This window comes from Microcebus murinus, chromosome 23, assembly GCF_040939455.1.
Source record: "Microcebus murinus isolate Inina chromosome 23, M.murinus_Inina_mat1.0, whole genome shotgun sequence".
Lineage (NCBI taxonomy): Eukaryota > Metazoa > Chordata > Mammalia > Primates > Cheirogaleidae > Microcebus > Microcebus murinus.
This window is the reverse complement of record NC_134126.1, coordinates 23550370-23575623: the sequence shown is the minus strand read 5'-3', so window position 1 is coordinate 23575623 and position 25254 is coordinate 23550370. Positions and strand designations below refer to the sequence as shown.

The window sequence follows — 25254 nt, the reverse complement described above, 5'->3', positions numbered from 1 at the left end:
GAGATTCTACACGCTACTGGTATAAAACTGGCACAATTTTATTTTCTTTCCCCTTGACAAAATATATATCCTTTAAACCTGCTTTCATCCCACTTCACAAAGAAAGTACAAATTAGGAATTTTTATTCGGTTCTGTACAGTGGCATATTGCTGCTTCCCCAGATTGCCATATAAGAACACTGATTCTCTCTTTACATTCTCTAGTGCAAGCAGAACTCCAGTTACTGGCAAGGAAAGCACTATCAGTGCTCTCAAACAAACATGTTTTGCAAACAGAAGAGATAGAACATGTTGATAAAGAATCAAAGAGGAACAGGACAGATCAAATAAACATCTATTTACAATACACACATCTATTTTCAAAAATTAATTCACACATCTATTGGTATTTGTCACCCTGGAGACTGTGGAAATGAGACTGCATTTGAAAAGTAAAGCATTTTACAAGACAGTTTGTTTAACATGTACATATACTAAACAATGTCATGTTCCTTTGGAGCACAGTGATGTCAAAGTGGCCCTAAGCCACATTTATGTATGCATTTTTATTTGGATAGGAGAACTGGCTACTCTACCCTATGGTTTGCTTTAGCAATGAGGAAAAGGTCTATCAGCTGAGACTGCGCATGCTACGCTTGACAGCGAGCACCCTCTCCCCCAGATGGCTGGCTGATCGCTCAAATGAACAGTTTCGTTCATTGTGTAACTCAGCAGTGCTTGCGGGGCTCACACAGAAGCACTGTCACACTTCTCTGCGGCTTCCCACCTTCATCCATACCTCTAAACCGAAACTGGTTTCACTTGTTCACTGTCACTGCAGGACACAGAATGAAATGCTTAGATTTCAAGGAAATCACCTTTCATAACAACCAGTACCAAACCAAACACATTAACACTGTCTTCTGCATTTGACCAGTAGCAGTAGAATATTCGATGAGGTATTTCAGTTAACACGTCATTCTCTTTCACATATGCACTGAGTTATTCTAAAGATGAAGCTGCTGTGGGCTTTTATTTGGTGTTGCTTTACGTTTCCCACATAACTGGGGGAAGGTTCACATCTTTTCAGTGTTTTTGGTTTATTTTAAAATAGTAAAACATCAAGCCTTTCTTTTTTATAGCCTACTTCTCAGAATCGTTATTTGTGTGACTAGCGACAACAGGGGGATCTACGCTGCTCATATCATAGGAAACTACCACTGACTTGCTAGGATCTTAATAGTCTTACCATCCCAAACCAAAACTCATACTCTATCCCAACCCTGACGCGGCACCAGCACTTTGTGAGAAGAGTATGGTTCTCCTGTGAGGTAAATCACGTGAACATAGTGAAAAATTTTTAAACATGTTTTCTAGAACTCGAAACTTGGCTTTATCCTCACCCTGAGAGGGGCGGTTCCTCATGTGATGACAGAACAGACTACTGACTGACTGCACAGGTTCTGGGGGTGCCATGTGAGAACCTGTCATCATTATAAGCCACGAGCTCCCATTTTTCTCATAAAGTAGACTATTTCCCCTTAAATTGATCATTTAAATGTTTTATATCAATTTGTTTTGACCATCCCCAAATGCATTTAGTATAAATGTCAAAATGACAAAAAAAAAAAAACCCAAACAAGTCTCTAAGCTACAAATAGAGGCATCACATGGGGGGGTGGGAGGGGTGACCACTCAGGGCGGTGCTTTGCTGGCAGGTAAGTGAACACCAGACACAAGGCAGCCTCTCATGGATATGCTACATTTGTTTTCAGGCTGTGTCACTAATCCTTTGCTCTATCTGCCTTTGATAAAAGTGCATTTTGTAAAATACAATTATCAGTCTATGATATGCCTTCTACATAAAATGAGAAATCAGACAAGGAAAAGCACTAGTGCATGTAAACACAGTGTTGGACTGAGCTAACCTTTGTAAAGAACACATTCTAGTACCAGAGTGGGTTCAGTGGACACTGCTTTTCCCCCACAGAGAATGCCAACAATGTACCTCTGTTAGTTGCTGAGGACTGGAGTTTGTTACTGCAAATGACGGAACAGTTCTTCAGAAAGCGCTAACCAGCTCCCCTTAAGGTTTCTAGTAACAGCACGAGTTGGTAGAAATGAGGTGCGTCCTAGAGTAGTGCCCTAATGCAGACTACTAGCTAAGAGGGACTAATACAACTTTCTGAGCTTGAACTAAATTAGCAAGTATATCTGGTGTCAACAGATTTTCTCTCAGATGGTCTTCTAGGATGATTTTATGATTTCTCCTCTTCTCCAAATGTGATGTTTGTGTAAATACGCGGTAGAATGTATCTTTTTAAAACATGAACAGTTCTTAAAATATATTAGCAGGTCATTATATTACTAAGCCTCACTTTAGTAGAATTTTAAAATATCCCAAAGGGGGATAAATATTAATCCATCCATTGAATTTCCTTTGCCTTTTTTTTTTTTTTTTTTTACTTATTCTGATTTGCACATGTAAAATAATGCACACTTATGAAAGGAAGTCTGAACTCCTATGGTGACCTTGACAAGTCCAAGTCAATTTCTAAAACAGGTAATGGTAAAAATACTGAAGGATGTTGTACCACATATAGCCTGACAAAAATGCAAAAGACTGTATGAGAAATATCCACATGTTGCTGAGGGTCATCTCCCTGGACACGGCTTCCTTCTGGCCTTTGGAAGGTGGAAAAGCTCCTAGGAAACAAGATATAAATATTAATTTGTTTTATTTTAGAGTTAACTAGAGAGAGAGAGAGAGAGAGAGAGAGAGAGAGAGAGAGAGTGTGTGTGTGTGTGTGTGTGTGTGTGTGTGTGTATAAAGTTTCTTCTGTGAGTTTCCATTGCTCTGGAAGAGAGATCTCATTTGAAATACAAATTTCCAAACTTTCTAGCTGTTTCCTGCCTCTGAGCCTTGGCCTTTGTTCTCTGCCTGGGATGCTCTCTCTCCATGTTGGTGAATGGCTGACATCCTTCTCCTAGAAAAAATACCTGCCTCCTCGGCCTCTGTCACTCTCTCTCAGCTCCATGTTTACTTCCTTCCTGGCATTTTCCCTGTTCTGTAATGGTCCTGATCTAGCTTTTGTTCTTTCTGCAGACTTGCTATCTGTCTCCCGCTGGAATATAATCTGCATGAGAGCAGGCATTCCAGCTGCGTGTTTCCCACCGGATCCCTAGAGATTTCCACGTTGATCAGGACACAGGATGTGTGACACTGACATTAAATCATTTCTGAAATAGCATAATTTATACTAAGTCCTCTATTTATAAACTAAGGGTTTTTTCACCACAAAAAAGTGGTTGTATAACACTGACATTTTCAAAGGGCAATATGCTCTAGGAAATACATCTTAATAATATAAAGAAATACAAAGTAAACAGGTATCTCTACATTTGTTTCTGGGAAGGAAAGCTAGGTGGCTTCAGAGCAATATTACCTAAGGTCATCTTGATAACACTCTCCAGCATTTCAAATAGACTTTGTCCTTGCTGATAATCCTTTAGGGTAAGCTGATTCATGCGGGGATTTGCTTCTCACAGGCAATTTACAGAATGTACTTTCAAGTTTCAAGATCTAATATGCAAACAGCTTTCTTAATAATAAAAAGAAGCTCCCATTATTGTAGCTATAATTTAGCAATTATTTAGAGGATGCTGTGTACCTGTTTCATAAAAATGTGATAAGAGGTCCTCTTTTTCAATGAACCGTTGATAGAGCCAATTGGTAAGGTCATCAATCTCCAGGGGTACATCTTTAATTGGAAAGATCCTATTAAGAGTTAGAAAAAAAAAGGTTAAGACTACTTTAAATCCAGAAGTCAAAATTATTCAGAAACACATGGATGATGGAAAGCTGAATAAAATTATGTTATCATCCTTTGCTTTTGCAAGTGTTGGTTTCTTTGACTTCTCAAGGCATCTTGGTTTTGCAAAACTGCTGTTGTTGATTACATGACACAGTGCATTTATGCATTTATTCAAACATTCACTAGCCTACTATGTTAGGTCCAATGCTAAGTGCTGAAAATTTATCTACTGAATTATCTTTTATGTATGAACAATTACCGAGAATAACTGTCTTCCTATGTTTGTGGGTTTAAGTAGGAATGGTATTTAGAGAAGTTTTCAAATGCAGCTAAACCAGAACACGTTTAGTCATTTAGTTAAATGTTCGGCCAAATAATGTATCTTAGCAATGTTCTTTTAGTGGGAACGTCTGAGAACCAGGCAGAATCTGCACAAATTATTAGCTTTTCACTAATTCTACAAAAGATAGATATCGGTTTCATGAATAGAGACAACTTTTGCTGCTTGGGAGTGAGTGGCTACTGGAACTGATTCTGAGACCGCGTGTCGACTCACCAGGACATGAGGTTGTCATGACTAGTGGCGTCTACGGAAGTGAGAGGAGAAAGGGGCAGCGCGAGCACTATGTATCTGCTGACCCTGAGGAACACTTTCTTTTCTTGTTTGTTTTCTAATTCTGTTGAGTGTGGGGTCTATTTTTTTTCTTTATCAAAGGTATAAAAGTACACAGTTTAAAAGGTCAGCAAAGGTTTGTGTGAAAATGGCAGTCCTGTCCCTCTCCCTTCGTTTCTCCCTCCCTAGAGGGATTGATTTTCACCTCTTTTAGCCAGTTCCCTTGGTGTTTACTACCAGGTTTCTTCTTCAGTTGTAAGCCTGTCTACTGTCTTCCCACTATGGCAGATGAAGATCAAGCCCTTTCCTTCTATTCCAACCATGCACACACATCCTTCCCATCTTCCCGATAGAGTAAGTTGTACAGTAATTTCAGTGAGCTCAAAATTAGGCATTTATATTATTAAAATCAAGTAAAGATATCCATAGTTAAGCCATGGAATAAATCATGGCTATTTTTCCCTTCTTGTCCTATTTTTTTTTTTTTTTTAGACAAGAGTCTCATTCTGTTGCCCGGGCTAGAGTGCTGTGGTGTCAGCCCAGCTCACAGCAACCTCAAACTCCGGGGCTCAAGCGATCCTCCTGCCTCAGCCTCCCGAGTAGCTGGGACTACAGGCATGTGCCACCGTGCCTGGCTAATTTTTTCTATTTTTAGTTGTTTGGCTAATTTCTTTCTATTTATAGCAGAGACACGGGGTCTCGCTCTTGCTCAGGCTGGTCTTGAACTCGTGAGCTTAAGCAATCCTCCTTCCTTGGCCTCCCAAAGTGCTAGGATTACAGGCATGAGCCACAGCGCCCAGCCTTCTTGTCTAATTTTTATCTTCCCTGCATTCAGCAATTATATTGTTTTTTGTTTGCTTAATTTCCTACGTTCATATAACTAATTCAACCACAAGCTCTCAGCCACTTGTCTAGGGTCAGTTCTCTGGATCTGGTCTGCAAGCTTTTTCTTACAGGGCTGAAAAGAAAATACTCCAGACTTTACAGGCTATAGTCACGGTTGCAACTACTCAGTTCTGCCCTGCAGTACAAATGCCACCAGAAACTATGTGGAAATAGATGCGCATAGCTGTGTTCAAACAAAATTTTATTTAAAAAACAGGCAGTGGGCCAGACTGATCTGTGGTCTAGATCTTCTCCCAAGATATTCCCTTGCATCAAATATTCTTTCAATTTCACCTTTCTAAAGAAATTTCACCCAGACTTTGGATTTGTTACCTGCAGTTTTCATTCTGTGAAGTCCCTTCACCATTACCCTGGTGAGTCCCTGCACCCCTATGATGGACAGAATGTCTTTCATACTTCATGGCTTCCTCTTTCTCTAATTACTTATTCTGATGGAACATCCCTTTAGCAGTTTCTTGAGAAAGGGTACTTGAAATCTTGCATGTCTGCCACTGTTTATTCTTAGTTTATAATTTGGCTAGATATAGGACTCAGGGTTAGAAAGCCATTTTCTTCCATCTCTATCTTTTTGTCCTCCTTTCTGGAAAATTTCTTATTTAACTTCTAAACATTTTACTGAGTCTTTATTTTATTGCATTTTTAACTTTTAAGAGCTCTTTTATTTGGAATGTTCCTTTTTTTTACAGTATGCTAATATTGCTTTATTTGTGCTATATCTTTATGAGAAGTTTTTAAAATGATAATGGAAAATTTTAAACATTCAAAAAAGGAGAGACAAGGGTTAATGAACTCCCATGTACTATTAGAATTTTTGGAAGTGGTCCTCTCCATGTATACTCTCTGTTCCGTTTGTTTCAGTCTTGATCTTTTAGAGTTCAGGTTGGTTAGGTTGCCAGGGATCTGGTAATTCTTTGCTGTCTGCTCCCATTTACAGATGTGGGACTACATAGCGACTGAAAGTTCTCAGCACATGAGTAGAATCTGTTGCCCATGAGCCTCACTGAGGATTATCTGGCTGCACTGTTTAACTGGTCTTTCCTCTAGAATTCAACCCCTTCCCCAGAGACAGAGCCTCTAATGTCCTGCCTGGACAGCTGAAGGCCTGACTGCTAGCTCTCTGGGAGTTGGTGAGATAGAAAGGAGGGCTGGAATCTCAGCACGCGGCACAGTGACATGGCTTTACCACACTGTTTTCGTTATGGAACCTCTGTGCCTCAGCTGGACCTGCTGTTCCTCAGTCCAGTGAGCCTCAATTTCCTTCTCCCAAGTAAATTTATTCCAGGATCTACCAGGGTAGGGAAAGAATAATCACCAGCTGTGGGATGCAGGGTAGGGGTTTGGGGGCTCTGAGCATTTCTTAAACAGATTTCAAGCAGTCTTTCCAAATTTAGTAATGTTTTTTCAACCTTATTTCTACAGGTACTCGTGCTGCCAGCCGTTTGGAAGTTCTACGGTATAAGTCAGGTTGGCTTTTGGCCCAAATTTTGTTGCCATTGTCTTTCGCACTGTTCTCATCCTTGTGGTTTTACAGCTTAAAAAAACCACTTAGTGTTAAAATTGTTCATGGCATAGTCATTTGCATGTAACTTGAAAAAACAATCAGAAATGAACATTACTTATGAATTACATTATAATCAGATCCCTTTCTCTTGTTATTTATACATTTAAATATCACATTGGCGGTATTTTAATATCCAAATTTAAGTATGAATGGACAGGAAAAAGAGAGTAAAGAAGAAAGGTGCGTGGTATGAAAACTCTATTAAAAATCAATTTCAAAAACTCACATGGTTTTTTTTTCAGTATATTATGGGAGTACAAATGTTAAGGTTATGTATATTGCCCTTGCCTCCATCCCGCCCCTCAAGTCAGAGCTTTAAGCATGTCCATCCCCCAGTTGGTGTGTATCACACTCATTATGCATGTATATACCCATCCCTTCCCACTCATATGGTTTTGATTAAAATTTTGCTTTCAAAATTTAAAAGGATTAAAGGTAACCAAAATACAGTTTTATTTACATGGAAAATAACTCTTCCATTCTTAATCATCTTTCTATTTCCCAAAACATAACACATTGCTCTAAAGTAATAATATAGAAGTGTTTTGGTTGGCCAAATAGTTCAATGGAGTATGTGGTCCTAAGGTCCAGAAACTTCAATTTTCAGCCTGCTCCTCTAAAATCCCCTATCATCCCTTATTGTTAAAACTTTAATTTCCCCTGCTCTGAATAGTGAACAGAAAGATGAATTAAAGAATATCTTAACTTTTAAAAAGAGAAAATATAAATATTGGAAATGCTTACAGTACATAAAATCATCCTACAGGCTAATATTTTTATTAGTCCTTTTAAAAACTAAACTCCGCCTAGCACTCTGGGAGGCGGGCGGATTGCTCGAGGTCAGGAGTTTTAAACCAGCCTGAGCGAGACCCCTTCTCTACTAAAAATAGAAAGAAATTAATTGACCAACTAAAAATATATATACAAAAAATTAGCTGGGCATGGTGGTGCATGCCTGTAGTCCCAGCTACTCGGGAGGCTAAGACAGTAGAATTGCTTGAGCCCAGGAGATTGAGGTTGCTGTGAGCTAGGCTGATACCATGGCACTCACTCTAGCCTGGGCAACAAAGTGTGACTCTGTCTCAAAAATAAAAACAAAAACAAAAAACCTATACTCCTAAGTAATTCAAAGATCTCTTTTCAAACTAAAAATTTCCCCTCTACATTCTCCACCTCAGGTTCTGATATGCCTCACTGTGTGAATGAGTGGGACTCCTGGGTGAGATCAGGAGTTGAAGACCGGTCTGAAAAAGAGCAAGACCCCATTTTTACTAAAAATAGAAAAAATTAGCCAGGCATAGTGGTGTATGCCTGTAGTCCCAGCTACTTGGGAGGCTGAGGCAGGAAGATTGCTTGAGCCCAGGAGTTTGAGGTTGCAGTGAGCTATAATGACGCCACCGCACTCTAGTAAGACTCTGTCTCAAAAAATAATACTCTCAAAACTAAAAAAATAAAAAAGTAAATGCATTAGTAATTCTGAAATATATTGCTACACTGTCTTCAAAATGACTGTATCAATTTAGATTTCCACTAGCAATTTATGAGAATGTCTTTTATGGAAAGATTTTTAAAACTGGAGAATAACAAAGTCAGAAGGCTCTAAGTATAGAGGATGGCTAGTGTTGTTTCTCAACTCTTCTATGCCAGGTTGACGATATATTCTTGGGGATCCATCCATGAGTTCTCTTTAAGAATAAAGATACATTGTGCTTTCATTTCAACATTAACTAATAAGAACATTCTGAACCATAAACATCTTATATTTAAGTAATGCCATGTGATTTTGGTGCCTATGTTTACAATCATTTTGGTATAATGGAGTATTACTTTAAAAGTAAAAGTCCAGAAAAGCAAACATGGGCATACTTAAAAGCAAAACCTATTCTCTCACCCCTTAAGAGTTGAGATGTAGCTGAAACTCTCCCTATGACTTTTAATATCCATTAAAATAAGAGAGTTCTGTTTCCTGTAACAGTGATAAGTTCTGGATAAAACATAAAAAATAATTAGTGGATGGCACTGGAGAGTGACTAAGAGCAGGCAGATACTGGAGAGTCAGCACTGGGAAGACAGGTATGGCACTGGGTGCATTTCTCATTTTTTATAGCTTTTCACTTGAGAGTAGAACCCAGTTAGTGCTATGCAGGGAGGCTAAGACTTACACAGAAACATGGGTAAGTCTTACTGGTTGAAGAATCGAGGACAGAGATTAGGGTGACCATGGCAGCTTCAAAGTAAGGAATCCAGAGAGGAGTAAGCACAGAGTAGGGGCTATAAACTCCGAGTATGAGCCCCACTCACATCTCTGGATGACCCCTGAACCATGTATGTGTGCATGGGGCTGACTCAAAGCAGAATAAAGCCCCACAACTCTTAGCCAGCACAGTTCTGGGCACAAGGGAGGTGCTCAGAGCTACACAGGAAATTTAACTGTTTGTTTCTTTCTCTTTCCTCTAATTTAAATGTCTTTAAATTAACTTCATTCTGATATTAGAGGTATGTCTTAAAATTTAAGATATAAATTTAAAACTTAAAATATCAGATTTTTTTTGAGACAGAGTCTCACTCTGTTGTCCAGGCTAGAGTGAGTGCCGTGGCGTCAGCCTAGCTCACAGCAACCTCAAACTCCTGGGCTCAAGCAATCCTATTGCCTCAGCCTCCCAAGTAGCTGGGACTACAGGCATGCGCCACCATGCCTGGCTAATTTTTTCTATATATATTAGTTGGCCAATTAATTTCTTTCTATTTATAGTAGAGATGGGGTCTCGCTCTTGCTCAGGTTGGTTTCGAACTCCTGAGCTCAAACAATCCGCCCACCTCGGCCTCTCAGAGAGCTAGGATTACAGGCATGAGCCACCGCGCCCGGCCAAAATATCAGATTTTATTTTTAAAGAAAATGGTATTACAAATTACTGAGTTTTAACTTACAGATAATTTAATAGTATCTTAACACAGGTTTGCAGTGTAAGTATTAATAGAACGTTTTAAACTATTCACCTCTACCACACTGAGTAGCAGCCAAATATTTGCATTACTTTTTGACTCCTAAAAATATATTATTTCTGCCTTCTTGACAATATTTAGTATAAAAAGTTTATGTATGCAACCACTCTTAGGAATCTCTCACCAAGAGAAAAGATTCTCCAGCTTTTCTTTAAAAAATAAAATAAATCCACCCAAAGCAAATGTCTTTCCAATCTGTTATCACTCAGCTAACTGTGATAGTCCTGGCACCCTTCCTATTAAGAAACCCATGTCAGAGCCTGTCATCAGACACCATTCTCTTAGCCACAGGTACCAGGTTCTAGAAATGTGCTCAGAACCAATTAGGGCCAAGGAGATGATAATGGAAGTTATCACTAATGGGGCTTTAGGAAAAATCTTAAGAGAGCACAAGAAAAATAAAATCTACTTTTCCTCTTGTTGTTATCTTTCATGGGAAGTATGAGGCTTAGAATTTCTGGGACACCCACTCAGCTATTGGCTGAGTATGAAACCAACATGCAGAGGAGAGTAGAGCAGGGAGAAACTGAGCTTCAGTCACCAGACTGAGCGTATCACAGAACTTGTCCTGTTTTGCATATCTAGTTATAGGAGCCTAACTGTTTGAATTGGGCTTTCGGTTACTTAGAGATACAAATATTTAGCTTGACTTTTAAGATAAACCAAAATCTGAACTCAACTCTCCAACTTGATTTCCTACAACTTCCCTTTATGCATGTTATATTACAGACTACTTACTGTTTCCTACACATGTGCTACACTTCCACAGTTCTATGTGTTTGTTCATACAGTACTACTGCACATTGTTTGCCCACAAATCTACCACTCTCATCTCTACCTATCTAGATTCTATCTATCATCCTTTAAGGACTAGCACAAATAAGTCCTCCATAAAGTTTTCTTGGGTCTAGTAAGGCCACAAGCCCAGTGGTTAGCACGGAACAGGTACTCTTTGTGACAGAGATAAAAACTTGTTGAATCACATCAGATAATGCTTGTAGTATACATTTTGTTGTGTAAGATTAATTTAGTTTCTGTTAATATAAAACCAGGCCCAATCAACCTAAGGATAACTTAGCAAGAACCAAAGGGCTAAAGAAGATCTCAAAATAGTATTTAAAATATCTTTACGAGGAAAAAAATTCACATTAAAAATAAGGCTGAAGTAAACAGAGAGAGTTTAGGTTTACCAACTGAACTCTTGAAAGAACAGTGATGAGGTTGGTGAAGCATCTATCTCTTTAAATGGGGGTTAGCACAGAGGTGGGGCTGTGTGTTGGCAGAGAATTTACCCTACCATCTGCCCAGAATAGCTTGGATATTCTCTTGCCTGAAGAGACAGCCAGGAGGGCAGAGCAAATGCTCCCTCACGAGCAATCTACTTGTTACTCTGATTGGTTGGTCACCATAAGATTAAAATGTTAAAACGACTAATCCCCTAATATGGCAAAGGATTAAATTTATTGAATACCAGTCCTCTTGGAATCAAATGAGGAGTTCTTATCATATTTAAATAAATAAATGCATACGTATCAGAAATAAACCTTCACAGTACCAATAGCCTTCCAAACGAAAAATTAGCTAATTTTTGAGAAACGTAAATTCTTATCAATAATCCAGAATAGTCTTAAATACGGAGTATTCTACCAAAATCTACAGATCAGATTTAGGAGCACTACAAGAAATTACACTTTTTGAGATTCTCAAATTGGGTTTAAAAAAAAAAAAAAAAAAAAAAAAGAAATTACACTTTCAAAAAAAGTAGTGCTTAGCAGCTGGTACCACCTTATTTGAGTTAGAATATTTAAATTTTTATGCCAAGACTCCAAAATGTGAGCCAACAGACAACATGGCTAAACCCTCAAGTTAGTTATGTCAACTTCACACAAGGAACTAAGCACTGAAGGAGATTCTGAGATAAATGGTTCCTGCTTTCAAAAGTTAATGATCTAGCAGAAGAATAACAAAAGTAAACAACCAGAATATGATAGATGCTGTATAAGGAGTTTCAAGAATTGCCGTGTGAGTCTAAATGAAGGAATGTACATTTTTACATACAGCACAGGATATAAGGAAAAGGTATCATTTGAGTTTTGCCTAAAAGGATTAAGGAGGATGCTATGGTTTGAATGATGTTGAAACTTAATCCTCAATGTAACAGTATTAAAAGGTGGGGACTTTAAGAGGTGACTGGGTCATGCCCTTATGAATGAATTAATCCATTCATGGTTTAATGCAGTGGTCCCCAATCTTTTTGGCACCAGGGACAGGTTTCATGGAAGATAATTTTTCTGCAAACAGAAAAGACAATTTTTCTGCAGACAGTGGGAGGGATGGTTTGGGGATGATTCAAGCGCATTCCATTTATTGTGCAGTCAGACCTCTCTGCTAATGATAATCTGTATTTGCAGCCACTCTTCAGCGCTAGCATCACCACCTCAGCTCCACCTCAGGTCATGAGGCATTAGATTCTCATAAGGAGCACAATCTAGATCCCTCACGTGTGCAGCTTACAGCAGGGTTTGGGCTCCTACGAGAATCTAATGCTGCTGCTGATCTTACAGCAGGTGGGGCTCAGGCAGTGACGTGAGCAATGGGGAGTGGCTGTAAATACAGATGAAGCTTTGTCTGCTCCCCTGCTGATCACCTCCTGCTGTGAGACCCTGCTCCTAAAAGGCCACAAACCAATACCGATCTGCGGCCAGGGAGTTGAGGATCGAAGGTTAATGGATTAATGGGTTATCATGGGATTGAATTAGTTATCATGAAGTGGGTCTGTTATAAAAGCCAGCTGGCTCTAGGTGTGCCCCTCTCACCCCAAGATGCCGCCTGCCATGTTACGATAGAGCACAAGGTCCACATCAGAAGCAAACCAGACATGGCCACCTGACCTTGAACTTCCTAGCCTCTAGAACTTTAAGAAATAAACTTCTATTCTTTACAAATTACCCAGTCTTTCGTACTCTGTTATAGCAATAGAAAAGGAACCAAGACATAGTATTAAAAATTTTTAACCTAGTAACATAAACATATAATTTTTTTTTTTTTTTTGAGACAGAGTCTCACTTTGTTGCCCAGGCTAGAGTGAGTGTCGTCAGCCTAGCTCACAGCAACCTCAAACTCCTGGGTTCAAGGGATCCTCCTGCCTCAGCCTCCCGAGTAGCTGGGACTACAGGCATGCACCACCATGCCCAGCTCATTTTTTGTATATATTTTTAATTGGCCAATTAATTTCTTTCCATTTATAGTAGAGACAGGGTCTCGCTCTTGCTCAGGCTGGTTTCGAACTCCTGACCTCGAGCAATCTGCCCGCCTCGGCGTCCCAGAGAGCTAGGGATTACAGGTGTGAGCCACCGCGCCCGGCCATAAACATATAATTTTCAAGAGTCAAAGCGTACTACAAGGTCGACAATGAAAAATAACGGCCCTATACTGTCCCTCCTCCGATACCTGTTTCCCAGACACAGCCCCTTCCAACTCTTGTTTCTTTTGCTGTTTACCCCCATATAGTTTATACACATGCTAATGCTAATACCACTGTTTCCAGATTATCCCATTTAAAATTTATTTGTTGACTTCCCACTATGGCAGATAAGAATCTGTCTATCTTAAACCCTTGTCCTCTTTCAGCTTCCTCTTCCTCCTCTCCTAGATAGTTAAAAATTCTTTCTCAGTGCCAACTCTGTCCTTTGTAACTGTGTCTAGGATTATACTTATCAGTTGGTACTCTCTTTCTTTTCTTTTTTTTTTTTTTTAATTTTTATTTTTTTTATTATTTTATACTTTTCTCCTGACCTTGAGCAATCCCTCTTTATTTTCTTATATGGCTGTTTCCTCTATGAGACTGTGCTACCCTCATCTTTGCATATCCAATGTACAAATCAGCGCCTGGTCCTTAGTGGGAACTCAGGTTTGCTGAGCTGAACTACATTTACAGGAATCTGCCACCATAAAACTTTACTCGGTGCCATCTGTGGGAAGCCATCAATATCATGGGCATAGTTAACTGACACTACCTCGGCTAGTGTGACAAGGATAACTTGGAAATCCAGAAACTGCTTGTTACAAAAAATAGATTTATGGACAAGAACAGATACTGTCAAATTTAACATAGCAGAATATCTCTCAGCACTCAATTCCCAGTTTTACTTTGAGCCGTTATCCTGAGGTAAGCCGCTCAGGCCTAACAACATACTCAAACGTAGTATGTACAGGTTCCCCATGGAACCATCAGAAAGGTTTCTAAAAAACCAGTCAGTTATCTGAAAGTAAAAATCATAAACTCAGATATAAACATTTAACTACTTTAATACAGGGGATAAACCAAGGCAGATATTTCCAAAGACTTTATAGGTAGGAAACCTAGAGACATACTCGGAGATAAAGTTTGTGTAGGCGGGAGGATGGCAAGTACTCGGTGCGTAGGCCACTGCTTCCCTTCATGGTCAGGGAAAGTAAGTTAAATGAAAGGGTTAGATGAAAAGCTCTAGGTAGCCTTTCCACTTCTCAGATTTAATGACTAAAAGATAAAAGTGATCCTCAGTAAAGTTATGCTTATCACTGTTCAAGTAAAGTTTAAGCCCTAAAATTTTTGTATTTGGGGGCATAATACTTCCAACAAAACTAAATTGAATTAGAAAATAAAAAATATTTTTTGAAAGCCAATGGTACTTTGCTAGACCTTGAAGAGACTAAAAATGAAAAAGACAAGGAGGTGGGGAGAGAGATCTTCATTTGCAATGTTTATTTCCAATCACTTGCCAGATTATAACATTTTCTAAATCATATTATGTCCAGGTTCATATATTGATAATATCACAGTAAATTAGCCTTATCTGTTATTATCTTGGTTCTTTACTATGTATGATGGTTCATTTTATATGGTCTGGGTTAAGTCTTGATTGGGCTAAAGGATGCCCAGATATCTGATAGAATATTATTTCTGGGTAAGTCTATACGGGTGTTTCTGGAAGAGATTAGCATTTGAATTGATATACTGAGTACAGTACATGCTGCCCACCACCAAGATGGCTAAGCCTCCTTTAATCCATTGACAGCCCAAGTAGAACAAAAAAGCAGAGGCAGGGCAAATTCACTCTCTCTGCCTGAGTTGGGCCACCCATATTCTGCTGTCCTTCAACATCAGTGCTACTGTTTCCTGGGCTTTCAGACTTAGACTAGGACTTATACAATTGGTAACCCAATTCTCAGGCCTTTGGACTTGGACCAGGACTTACACCATGAGCTCCTCAATTCTTGGATGTTCAGACTTGCACTGGGACTTACATCATAGGCTCCATTGGCTCTCAGGCCGTCAGGCTTGGACTAGAACTTGACCAGAGGTTTTCTGGGGCCTCCAGTTTACAGACAGCAAATCGTGGAACTTCTGAACATCCATAATCACATGAGCCAATCCTTCATTAGTAAATCTCTTTCTGTATAGCTATATGCAGATGCTTCTTGACTTACAATAGGGTTACATTATGATAAACCCATAAAAAGTCTAAATGAATTTAATACACACACCTAACCTACTGAATTTCTATCATAGCTCAACCTAGCCTAGCCTATCCTAAACATGCCCAGAACACTTACATTAGCAAACAGGCAAAATCATCTATCACAAAGCTTATTTTATAATAAAGTACTGAATACTGCAGGGCTCACTGCCACTGCCCAGCATCTTGAGAGATTATTACATGGCATACTGCTGCCCAGGGAAAGATCAAAATTCAAAATTCATCCTCTTTGGGGGATGTACTTAAAAAAAAAAAAAAAAACAAACAAACAAAAAAAAAATTCAAAATTCTAAGTATGGTTTCTACTGAAAGGCTATTGCTTTTATACCATTGTAAAGTCAAAAAAATCATAAACAGAACCATCGTAAGTCAAGGACCATCTGTATATCCTACTGCTTCTGTTTCTCTGCAAAACCCTAATATACTAAGGTAACACAAAAAATTTCTTGGCTGGGCGAGGTGGCTCACGCCTGTAATCCTAGCACTCTGGGAGGCCGAGGCAGGTGGATCACTCGAGGTCAGGAGTTCGAAACCAGCCTGAGCAAGAGCAAGAACCTGTCTCTACTAAAAATAGAAAGAAATTAATTGGCCAACTAAAAATATACAGAAAAAAAAATTAGCTGGGCATGGTGGTGCATGCCTGTAGTCCCAGCTGCTTGGGAGGATGAGGCAGGAAGATCACTTGAGCCTAGGAGTTTAAGGTTGCTGTGAGCTAGGCTGATACCACGGCACTCTAGCCTGGGCAACAGAGTGAGACTCTGTCTCAAAAAAAAAAGCTCAATTTTAAATTATGGATAAAACACTAGAATAGAAGAATCTAGACTATGTAATTTGAATATTTCAATATACTTGATTTAAAAGGGAAAAGTCTATTTCATATCTACTAAATGTCATGCATTATAAATGTGAACTTATATTTTTATAACTACCAGATAAAATGCTTATAATGCATTTATTCAAATAATTACATCAAAATTCTAAATTCTATAGGTAACTTCTTTTTTCAGTCAATTTTTTAATTGAAGAATTAGATGTGCATTACAAAAAAAAAATCCAAAATCCACCAATAGTATAATGAGAAGAAAGAGTCCCTCCCTAGAGGCAACCCCTGTCAACAGTTGAATGCCAACTATAAGGCGGTCACTGTGCTGCCTGCCTTTTTTCTGTGGGGGAGGGGAAAGGAACAGCAATTATCTTTTAGACTTTTATTTGTTTGAAGTGCTGCCTGCCAAACAGCCAATTAAATTATAACCAATGCCTTATTATATTGATTTTAAGATGTCTCCCAATTTTAGGGATGTTAATATGTGACAAAATATGCATCTTAATTTATGAAATATGATTTATGATTCCTCTCTTATTATGTGGTTTTCAGAACTTAATTCTGGTATGTAATAAGTGACATTCTCTCTGTGGAATGCGCTTTGAATATCATTTTGATAACTCTCAAATGTAAGAAATATACTTAGAAAATCATCTCACTGCCACTGTTACACATACGGGGCTGAGGGGAACAACTACAATTTTAAGCAGGGTGAAAGGTGACATTTGAGCGGACTTAAAGGGAGGGGGAATTAATCATGATTTCCAAGGGAAGACTCTTTGTGGAGGAGGAAAGAGTCAGCAGGAACAAGAGGTGGGGACATGTTTGGCATGTTCAGCACAGCAAGGAAGACAGCAGAGCCAAAGGGGAGTGAATAAAGAGGAGAAGCAGGTGATAAGGTCAGAGAGCAGGAACGGATCAAACAGGGCCTTACATATAAGACTTCGGTTTTTAGGTGAGAAGCCATGATGGAAAAAATCTAAGCCTAAGACTGACACAATCTGATTTCTAAAAGATCATTCTGGATACTGTGTTGGAAATAGACATTAGAGGGACAAAGGTAAAAACAGGGTAACCCATTAGGAGGTTGCACAGTATTCTAGGAGCAGGGCAGAGGGGATGGTGGCTAGGACCAGGGTGAGAAGAAGTGGTTAGATCTAGGATATATATCTGAATTTAGAACCAGAAGGATTTCCTGACTGGATGTGGGATGTGAGAGAAAAAGAGGATGACTCCAAGGGTTTTGATCTGAGCAACTGGAAGGATGGGAGTTGCTAACTATAATGAGCTGGTGAAGGCTATGGTAGAGTGTATCTTTTTAGGAAAATCCACAGTTCAGTTTCAGAGATGACTACTAGACAATCTAGTGAAGAAGTCACGCAGTCAGATATAAAAATCTGTTTAGTATATACCTTTGAAGAATATGTAACATTTTATTTAGCCATTTCTCAGGAGTTCCAGACCAGCCTGAGCAAGAGCGAGACCCTGTCTCTACTAAAAATGGAAAGAAATTAGCTGGACAACTAAAAATATATAGAAAAAATTAGCTGGACATGGTGGCGTATGCCTGTACTCCCAGCTACTCGGGAGGCTGAGGCAGGAGGATCTCTTGAGCCCAGAGGTTAGAGGTTGCTGTGAGCTAGGCTGACGTCACAGCACTCTACTCTAACCCAGGCAACAGAGCAAGATTCTGTCTCAAAAGAAAAAAACAATTCTATCTCTATTAATACATATCTTCTTAATCTGAGTATGTGTGTGTGCATGCATGTGTGTGTGTATATATATGTCCTTGATGTTTGCTCTTTAAGTTGACTTTTACTCAAAAGTTTTAGGTAATCAAATAATCATAGTGGCTCTAGAATGTTATTTGTAGACATGTTTAACACTCAGTGAAAAAAATTACTTCAACTGATATTTTCATATTTTTGAGTGAACTATTTCCACTGACTAAAAACTAAATATTAAAACATTCGCAGTGTCTTGAGGTAGTATTGTTGGATATACCCTGAATACTAATAAAGAATTTTTACCTGTAATGTACATGTGTCACTGTTGGTTTCCTGTATCCAAGAATCCAGGTTTGAATATCTATAGGTTCAGCTTTAGGATAGGCTATAGTTGTATCTATTATCCACTGGAGGCCCTTTGATTTGCTGCCTGAGAACAAAGAAGAAAAACAGCTTAATATTAGATCAAATTTTATATTATCTGCAGCAAATAACATAGTTTACTTGAGTAGTGTAAAGCATATCAATTTACCTTTTGCTTTAAGAAAACAGGATAAACCTTGGTGTTATTGTCTTATAATGCACTTAAGATGAAATTAAGCAGTGTCTATTATGTTATAAAATGGACAAACCTCAAAACAAATTAATAAACAACAGAACATTATTACTCACTGGACAGGCACCATTCAAGTATTCAATATAATTATGCACTACGAAGGTCTAATTTATATTTAACACTCCTATAAAACAACTGGCCTATGAGAGAGTCAGAAACTAAAGTATCATATCACAAAAATGAAAAACAGACTTCAAAGCAAGTATGTTCACTAAATATAATCTAATACAATATAAACATCAAGATTCATGACACTTGGGAGACATTAATAAATACTGGAATATGGCAATAAAATTAAGCACCTTTTGGACATACATTATCAGTTGCTGCTCGTTTAAACAAAGTAAAAAAAAACTCCCCCTATTTTAGCAAAAGTTATTAATATATATAAATAAAGCAATAAACCTTCCTTCCCTTTGTAAAGTACAACAGGTAACTGCTATTGTGGAGAGGGGATAGGGAGGTTTGGTTTAGTTTGATCCTTTGCATAGTGTTTTTATTCCTGGTATGGAATAAAGTTGAGCAAGAATTGAGTCTGCTGATAGCCTAACTTTAAAGTGCAATGGTCTAGTCTTTGTTTGAAGAGAAAAAAGAAAACTAATTTTCAAGCGTAAGTCCAAATGTGTGCTAGGAACCAGTGATATATTACTTTTGTATGTCAAATATTAAAACTGGCCTTAAATTCTTTAAAGATTTAGAACAACATTGTGAAGAAAGAAAAAACAAGCAAAAAAGAAACTAGTAAAAAAATTAATTTTTAAATAAGAGGTATTGCTAAAGGACAGCTACCAATGAGATACATGCTGAAGTGTTTAGGAATAAAGTAAACTGATGCCTGCAGCTTATTTTGAGATGTATTAAAAAGAAGAAACCAAGATGGACTAATGGATGGATAGAAGGATAGAGAGAGATGTGATAAAGCAAATATATTAAAATGTTAATTATAAGATCTAGTTGATCAACTCATGTATATCTACTGTAAATTTCTTCCAACTTTTGTTTGAATATTTTTATAATAAAATGATACTGAAAAAATGACCAGTTCAGTTTAATATCTGTTAAATCATATGATAAACAACAAAAAATACTAATCCTTTTAAAGTTAATCAGATAAAACTTAATTTTGATCTAGGTATATAGATCACATATTAAACATAGGCATGGTTTGTGTTTACAGGGAATAAAATGCTTGTGAATATGAACACTAACGAAAATAAAATGCAAAATACCAAAACATACAGAAGAAAATAGTAAAATGCAGGTAAAACTAGTTATTAGGTATACTTATGATTTTTTTCTAAAGAGCTAGAATAAAAATTTTTAATTAAGGTAGGATAAAAAATAAACTACTCTGCTTTGGTTATACAGAGAAATTATTTATCTCCCAAAGGGAAAAAAAAAAAACATTTTTCTTCACTGTTATGCAATCAGTATGACGATTTCCCCTACCTTTGAGATCTAGAACAGGGTATTGACTGGGTGGAACTATTTTAAAACAGCAGTCTTTATTAGAGCAACTAATCCTGTTTGGAAGACATTTGCCTTCAAGCTTTGGCTTGGCTGACATTGCCACAGTGTCTCTCCAGCAGTGAAGCTATTCTGAACTTTCTTTTTCTATTAAAAGACTCTCAATTTGTCTTTTTAATAGATGACGAAAGATTAAGAGAGCTGACTGCCAAGCAGCTGCTTGGAGAAAAACAAATGAAAGGAAAACGAGTTAAATCTCCCGGGCATTATTTCTATATCTGGTCCTTACTGCATTTAAAAACACATATTTCTGAGGGCCAATCACTTCAATTCTTATTTATCTAAAGAATATTTTAAAAAATTGCAAGATGCTACAAAGGAAATAAGCCTAGTAAATGCCTTTCAAGTTTTTAAATTTATAACCAAATTTTCATAGCAGTATCTTAGATAAACTGGTTCAAGCTATTGGCATAAATACCTTCTGCAAAACTTTACAATTCACCAGACTATTTCCAAGATAGTTGCATCTTTGAGTGTGATTTATTTTTTCCTAGTGATAAAAATAATATATACTCATTATTTAAAAAATGGAAAATTCAGAAGGTATTAATAAATGGGGAAAAAATCATCCATAATGTTACAACTCAGAGAAAAATTCTTAATACTTTGGTATCTTTCTTTTCACTTATTTCCTACTGCCTTATTGTTTACAGATTTGAGCTCAAATTGTTTTCATAATAGTTGTATATTCCCCCCACTCTATTAACCTTATAGCATAAACATTTTCCCAAGGCAATAAAAACTCTCCATAACACTGTTTGTAATGGCTGTATTGTATTTTGTTGCATGGAAATTTGATAGTTACTTATCCATTCTCCCTTCTGGCTATTTCCAATTTTTGGCCATTAGAAATATCCGTGGCTTGGTCCAAAGGTAGTGAGTTATCTCACTTGATTGTTCACAGTCTGTTACAGACTGAATTCCTTCTTCTACTACTTCCCCCCTTCTCACTACTGCATTTGACTAGTCTTAAAAAAAAAAAAAAAAAGAAAAGAAATAATCTGTGACAAACTTCTTTGCTTACACTTCATATTATTTCCTTTTGATAAATATTATTTGCAGTGGAATAACTGAATCATTTATTAACACTTTAAGGCTCTTAATAAATACCATCAAACCACATAAAATTCATTCTTTATATTAAAAACAAAAAACTTTCTAAACTTGATAAATAAATACATGTATCATTATTACTTGCATTTGCATATCTATGATTAGTTTTTCAAGTAAGTCATTCCTATATGTATATCTTTTAACCTAGCAATTCCACTTCTAGGAATCTGTACTATAGCAATAGTTCCACCAGCACGTAAAGATATTTACAGAATGTTTATTGCAGGCAGGAGAAAGACACCTTGATTTTACACATTTCTGTATTATTTGAATAAATTGTTGTAAGCACGGACTACTTTTGTACACTGAAACATTTTAAAAATTACAGTTTCATCTTCTCCCTAATTATTATTTCTGTTTAACAAAAATCTATATAAATATATATTTAAATACAAATATATATGAATATATATAAAAACTATAAATATATATAAAAAACAATTATAATTTTCTAGAACTTCAGAAAATCCTTTCATTCCAACAAGGTAAAAAAATGCTAAAAACCATCATACCTAATTGTTTAGCATCTCCTCCTGCGGGACTTCCATTTTCCTGTCGTGCTACAAGTGTACTCAGAATAATTTTTGTTGCCCCACACCTTGGCAGAGTGACATGTGTAAGAAATGGCAAGTTATTTTTCTTGGCAAATGCCTGACTTGTTTCTCGCCTCTTCCTGAGGAAGCCCCCTTCTGGAAACAAAACAATCCATTTTCGACCTCTGCTTCTGTAATAATTTTCTAAGTGCTTCTTGAGAAGTAGCAGCTGTTGGTCACGATAAGATCTTCCCTAGAAAGTACACAGGTGTAGTAAGTACAGGTACATCTGAAATTAAAATGCCATAAAATTAGAAGTAACAGCTTCTAAATTAAAATCCAATCATAGAATAGAATAGTGATTCCCCACTCCACTTATTTCCCTTTTGAACACAGTGGTAAAAAGAGAGATGTTATTAGCACTTATATAAATAAATCTTTCTGAAGAAAAAGGAAATTGTTCTGACTGCCCCTGACAGTTCAGTCATTCATCAATTCCGTGACTACTTCCTGAGTGCCTACTATTTGCCAAGCACTACCCTAGACACTAGGGCTAGAGTCCTAAATAAGAGTCCCTCATGGAGCTTATACCCTAGTTTGGGAAGATAGTAACTATGGAGTGTAAATTCAATTGTGATGTATGATAGGAAGAAAATAGTAAGAGGAAAGAGAGGGTAAAGAAGGTCAGGGAAAGCTGCTGTGAGGAGGTGATGTTTGAGCAAAGAGCTGATAACGTGAGGGAATAAGCCATGTGAAGATGAGAGGCAGAATATTCCAGGGGATGAGCAAAAAAAGGACAAAGGCCCTTTGGTGTAAAGAACCTTGGCGTGTAAAGAACAGTACCAAGGCCAGAGTGGCGGACTTGTGATGAATGAGGAAGTCAGTGGTAGGTGAAGTCAGTGAAATTGCAGAGGGAGGTGGAGACCAAATACTTACAGTGCATGAATGATAGTTTTGGAGGGGACATCTTTGGATAGTTTTGAACAAGGAAGTGCCATAATCTTATTTATATTTTTTTAAAAAAATTGCTGGCTCCTGTAACAAAAAGACTACAGGAGATAAGTTGGGAGACCATTATTGCAGTTTTCCACACAAGGGACTCTGATGAGATTTAATTATAGTGTATTGATGAGAAATTGGTACATTCAGGGAAAAAACTGAAAGTAAAGCAACCAGGACATTCTGATAGACTGATCTTAACTGTGAAGGAAGGTGAAAAAAGAGGATGACTTGAAGACTGCAAAGAAGAATCCATAAAAATTTGTAGGAAGGCCCAAAACTTACAATTAAATATCACAAAGCTTCTTCCTTTCAGTATGCTCAGTTTGCTAATTATTTTCCAGCCAACACAATTATAGAAGCTCCTCAAAATAATTAGTATGCCTTCAGTCTTCAGAGTAAATGTATCCCAAATAAGACATTTTCTTAGCTAGTTTACTGAATTGAATTATGATTAAGATAGGTATTAAATTCCCAAGACTACAAATATTTTTACTATTCTTGGAAAATCTTATTAAAATGGTCTAGTAGCAAAGTCCCAAGAGATTTTTTTTCTTAGCTCCCCCATGTTATAGATTTTTATTATTAATCTAGATGGGAAAAGAATGTTGCTCTTTAGAAATGAATTTTTTGAAATGTAGTCTTTAAGCATGCAAAACTTTGCATTGTAATAACAAGGAAAATATTTTGGAGTATATTATTTTCCATTTTTATCTCTTCGAAGTATAACAATAATTTAGTATAATTTAGCTTCTTCTTGTCTGAGGATCATCAATAGGATTAACTACACTACATTATGAATGCAGAAATTTTCTTAAACTGAAAATGATGTAAGGGGCTCAGCTAGGTTTTCCATTGGATTGTACTAAACTGCTATGCTTTTTTTTCTTTTTTTTAAATTTCAACATATTATGGGGGTACAAATGTTTAGGTTACATATATTGCCTTTGCCCCACCCAAGTCAGAGCTTCATGTGTGTCCATTCCCCGGATGGTGCACACTGCACCCATTAGGTGTGTATATGCCCTTCCCCTCTGCCCAACACCTGATGAATATAATTACTGTAAGTGTTGATCAGTTAATACCAATTTGATGGTGAGTACATGTGGCGCTTGTTTTTCCATTCTTTTGATACTTCACTTAGTAGAATGGGCTCCAGCTCTATCCAGGATAATACAAGAGGTGCTAGATCACCACTGGATTTTGTGGCTGAGTAGTACTCCATAGTATACATATACCACATTTTATTAATCGACTCATGTATTGATGGGCACTTAGGTTGTTTGCACATCTTTGCAATTGTGAATTGTGCTGCTGTAAACATTCTAGTGCAGATGTCTTTTTTACAGAATGTCTTTTGTTCCTTTGGGTAGATGCCCAGTAATGGGATTGCTGGATCAAATGGTAGTTCTACTTGTAGCTCTTTGAGGTATCTCCACATTACTTTCCACAGAAGTTATACTAGCTTGCAGTCCCACCAGCAGTGTATCTCTCCGCATCCATGCCAACATTTATTGTTTTGTGACTTTCTGATAAAGGCCATTCTCACTGGAGAGAAGGGATACCCCACTGTGGTTTTGATTTGCATTTCCCTGTGATGTTGAGCATTTTTTCATGTTAGTTGGCCATTATTCTGTCTTTGGAAAAGTTTCTGTTCATGTCCTTTTCCCACTTTGTAATAGGGTTGTTTGATTTTTTCTTGCTGATTTTCCTGAGTTCTATATAGATTCTAGTTATCAGCCCTTTTTCAGATGTGTAAACATGCAAATATTTTCTCCCATTCTGTAGATTGTCTGTTTCCTTTCGTGATAGTTTCCTTGGCTGTGCAGAAGCTTTTTAATTTGATTGGGTCTCACTTATTTATTTTTGTAGACTGCTAAGCTTTCCAATTGTTGGTTCTGCTGCCTTCTCAAAGGATAGGTTCTTTGTTAAGTCACTCTGATCACTGTTCATTTTGTCTTGACCTTGTGGCCAATCTCCATTGCCACTTCTTCCTCAGGTTCCAGTCTGTGTTTCTATCCATTTCTCTGCTCAGAAAAACCAATGAGGGTTCCCAAAGAAATAATTGCACAGCATGTGAAAAACAAAAATATGTCTGTACATAAAACTATCTGGAGTAAAGTACGTGTTTTGTGACACCTATTTTCACACAGAGCTTACAAGTTTTTCTACTCATTTCCAGCTTATTTCTGAATTTGTGGTTCTTAGAATAGGCTTAATCAGATTCACCAGTTATTCATTAAGTACTTATTATGTGCAAGGCACTGCACAATCCAGGTTAAAGTTGCTAAGTATATAAACACCAAATAAGTGTGGCATTACCATACATAAAAAATAAAGCATGTGATACTATTACATATACATATCAGATAAATCCCTCTAATGTAGCACTGACTTGAAAAGAGGCTATGATTCTTTTTCCTATACTGAATTATTTCTAATGATTGGGACCGTTCCCAATTCACCTTTCTCCATCAAATCTGTCCCATTCTTTAAAATCTACGCCAAGGCTGGGCACAG

At 37.4% G+C, this 25254-nt stretch overlaps 1 protein-coding gene across 7 annotated transcripts in view; it reads right to left on the bottom strand.

Annotated features, from left to right (window-relative positions):
- Nucleotides 1–1635: 1635 nt before the first annotated feature.
- LPGAT1 (lysophosphatidylglycerol acyltransferase 1) overlaps nucleotides 1636–25254 on the bottom strand; it is a 65803-nt gene continuing 42184 nt past the window's right edge. For all 7 annotated transcript variants that reach the window (XM_012781671.3, XM_075997078.1, XM_075997077.1 and 4 more), the window contains 4 exons: nucleotides 21715–21988; nucleotides 18250–18376; nucleotides 3651–3757; nucleotides 1636–2685 (listed from right to left, as the gene is read on the bottom strand). In XM_012781671.3, the coding sequence (XP_012637125.1) occupies nucleotides 2534–2685; nucleotides 3651–3757; nucleotides 18250–18376; nucleotides 21715–21988 (660 nt within the window). In that variant the 3' untranslated portion in view covers nucleotides 1636–2533. The remainder of the gene's footprint in view (nucleotides 2686–3650; nucleotides 3758–18249; nucleotides 18377–21714; nucleotides 21989–25254) is intronic.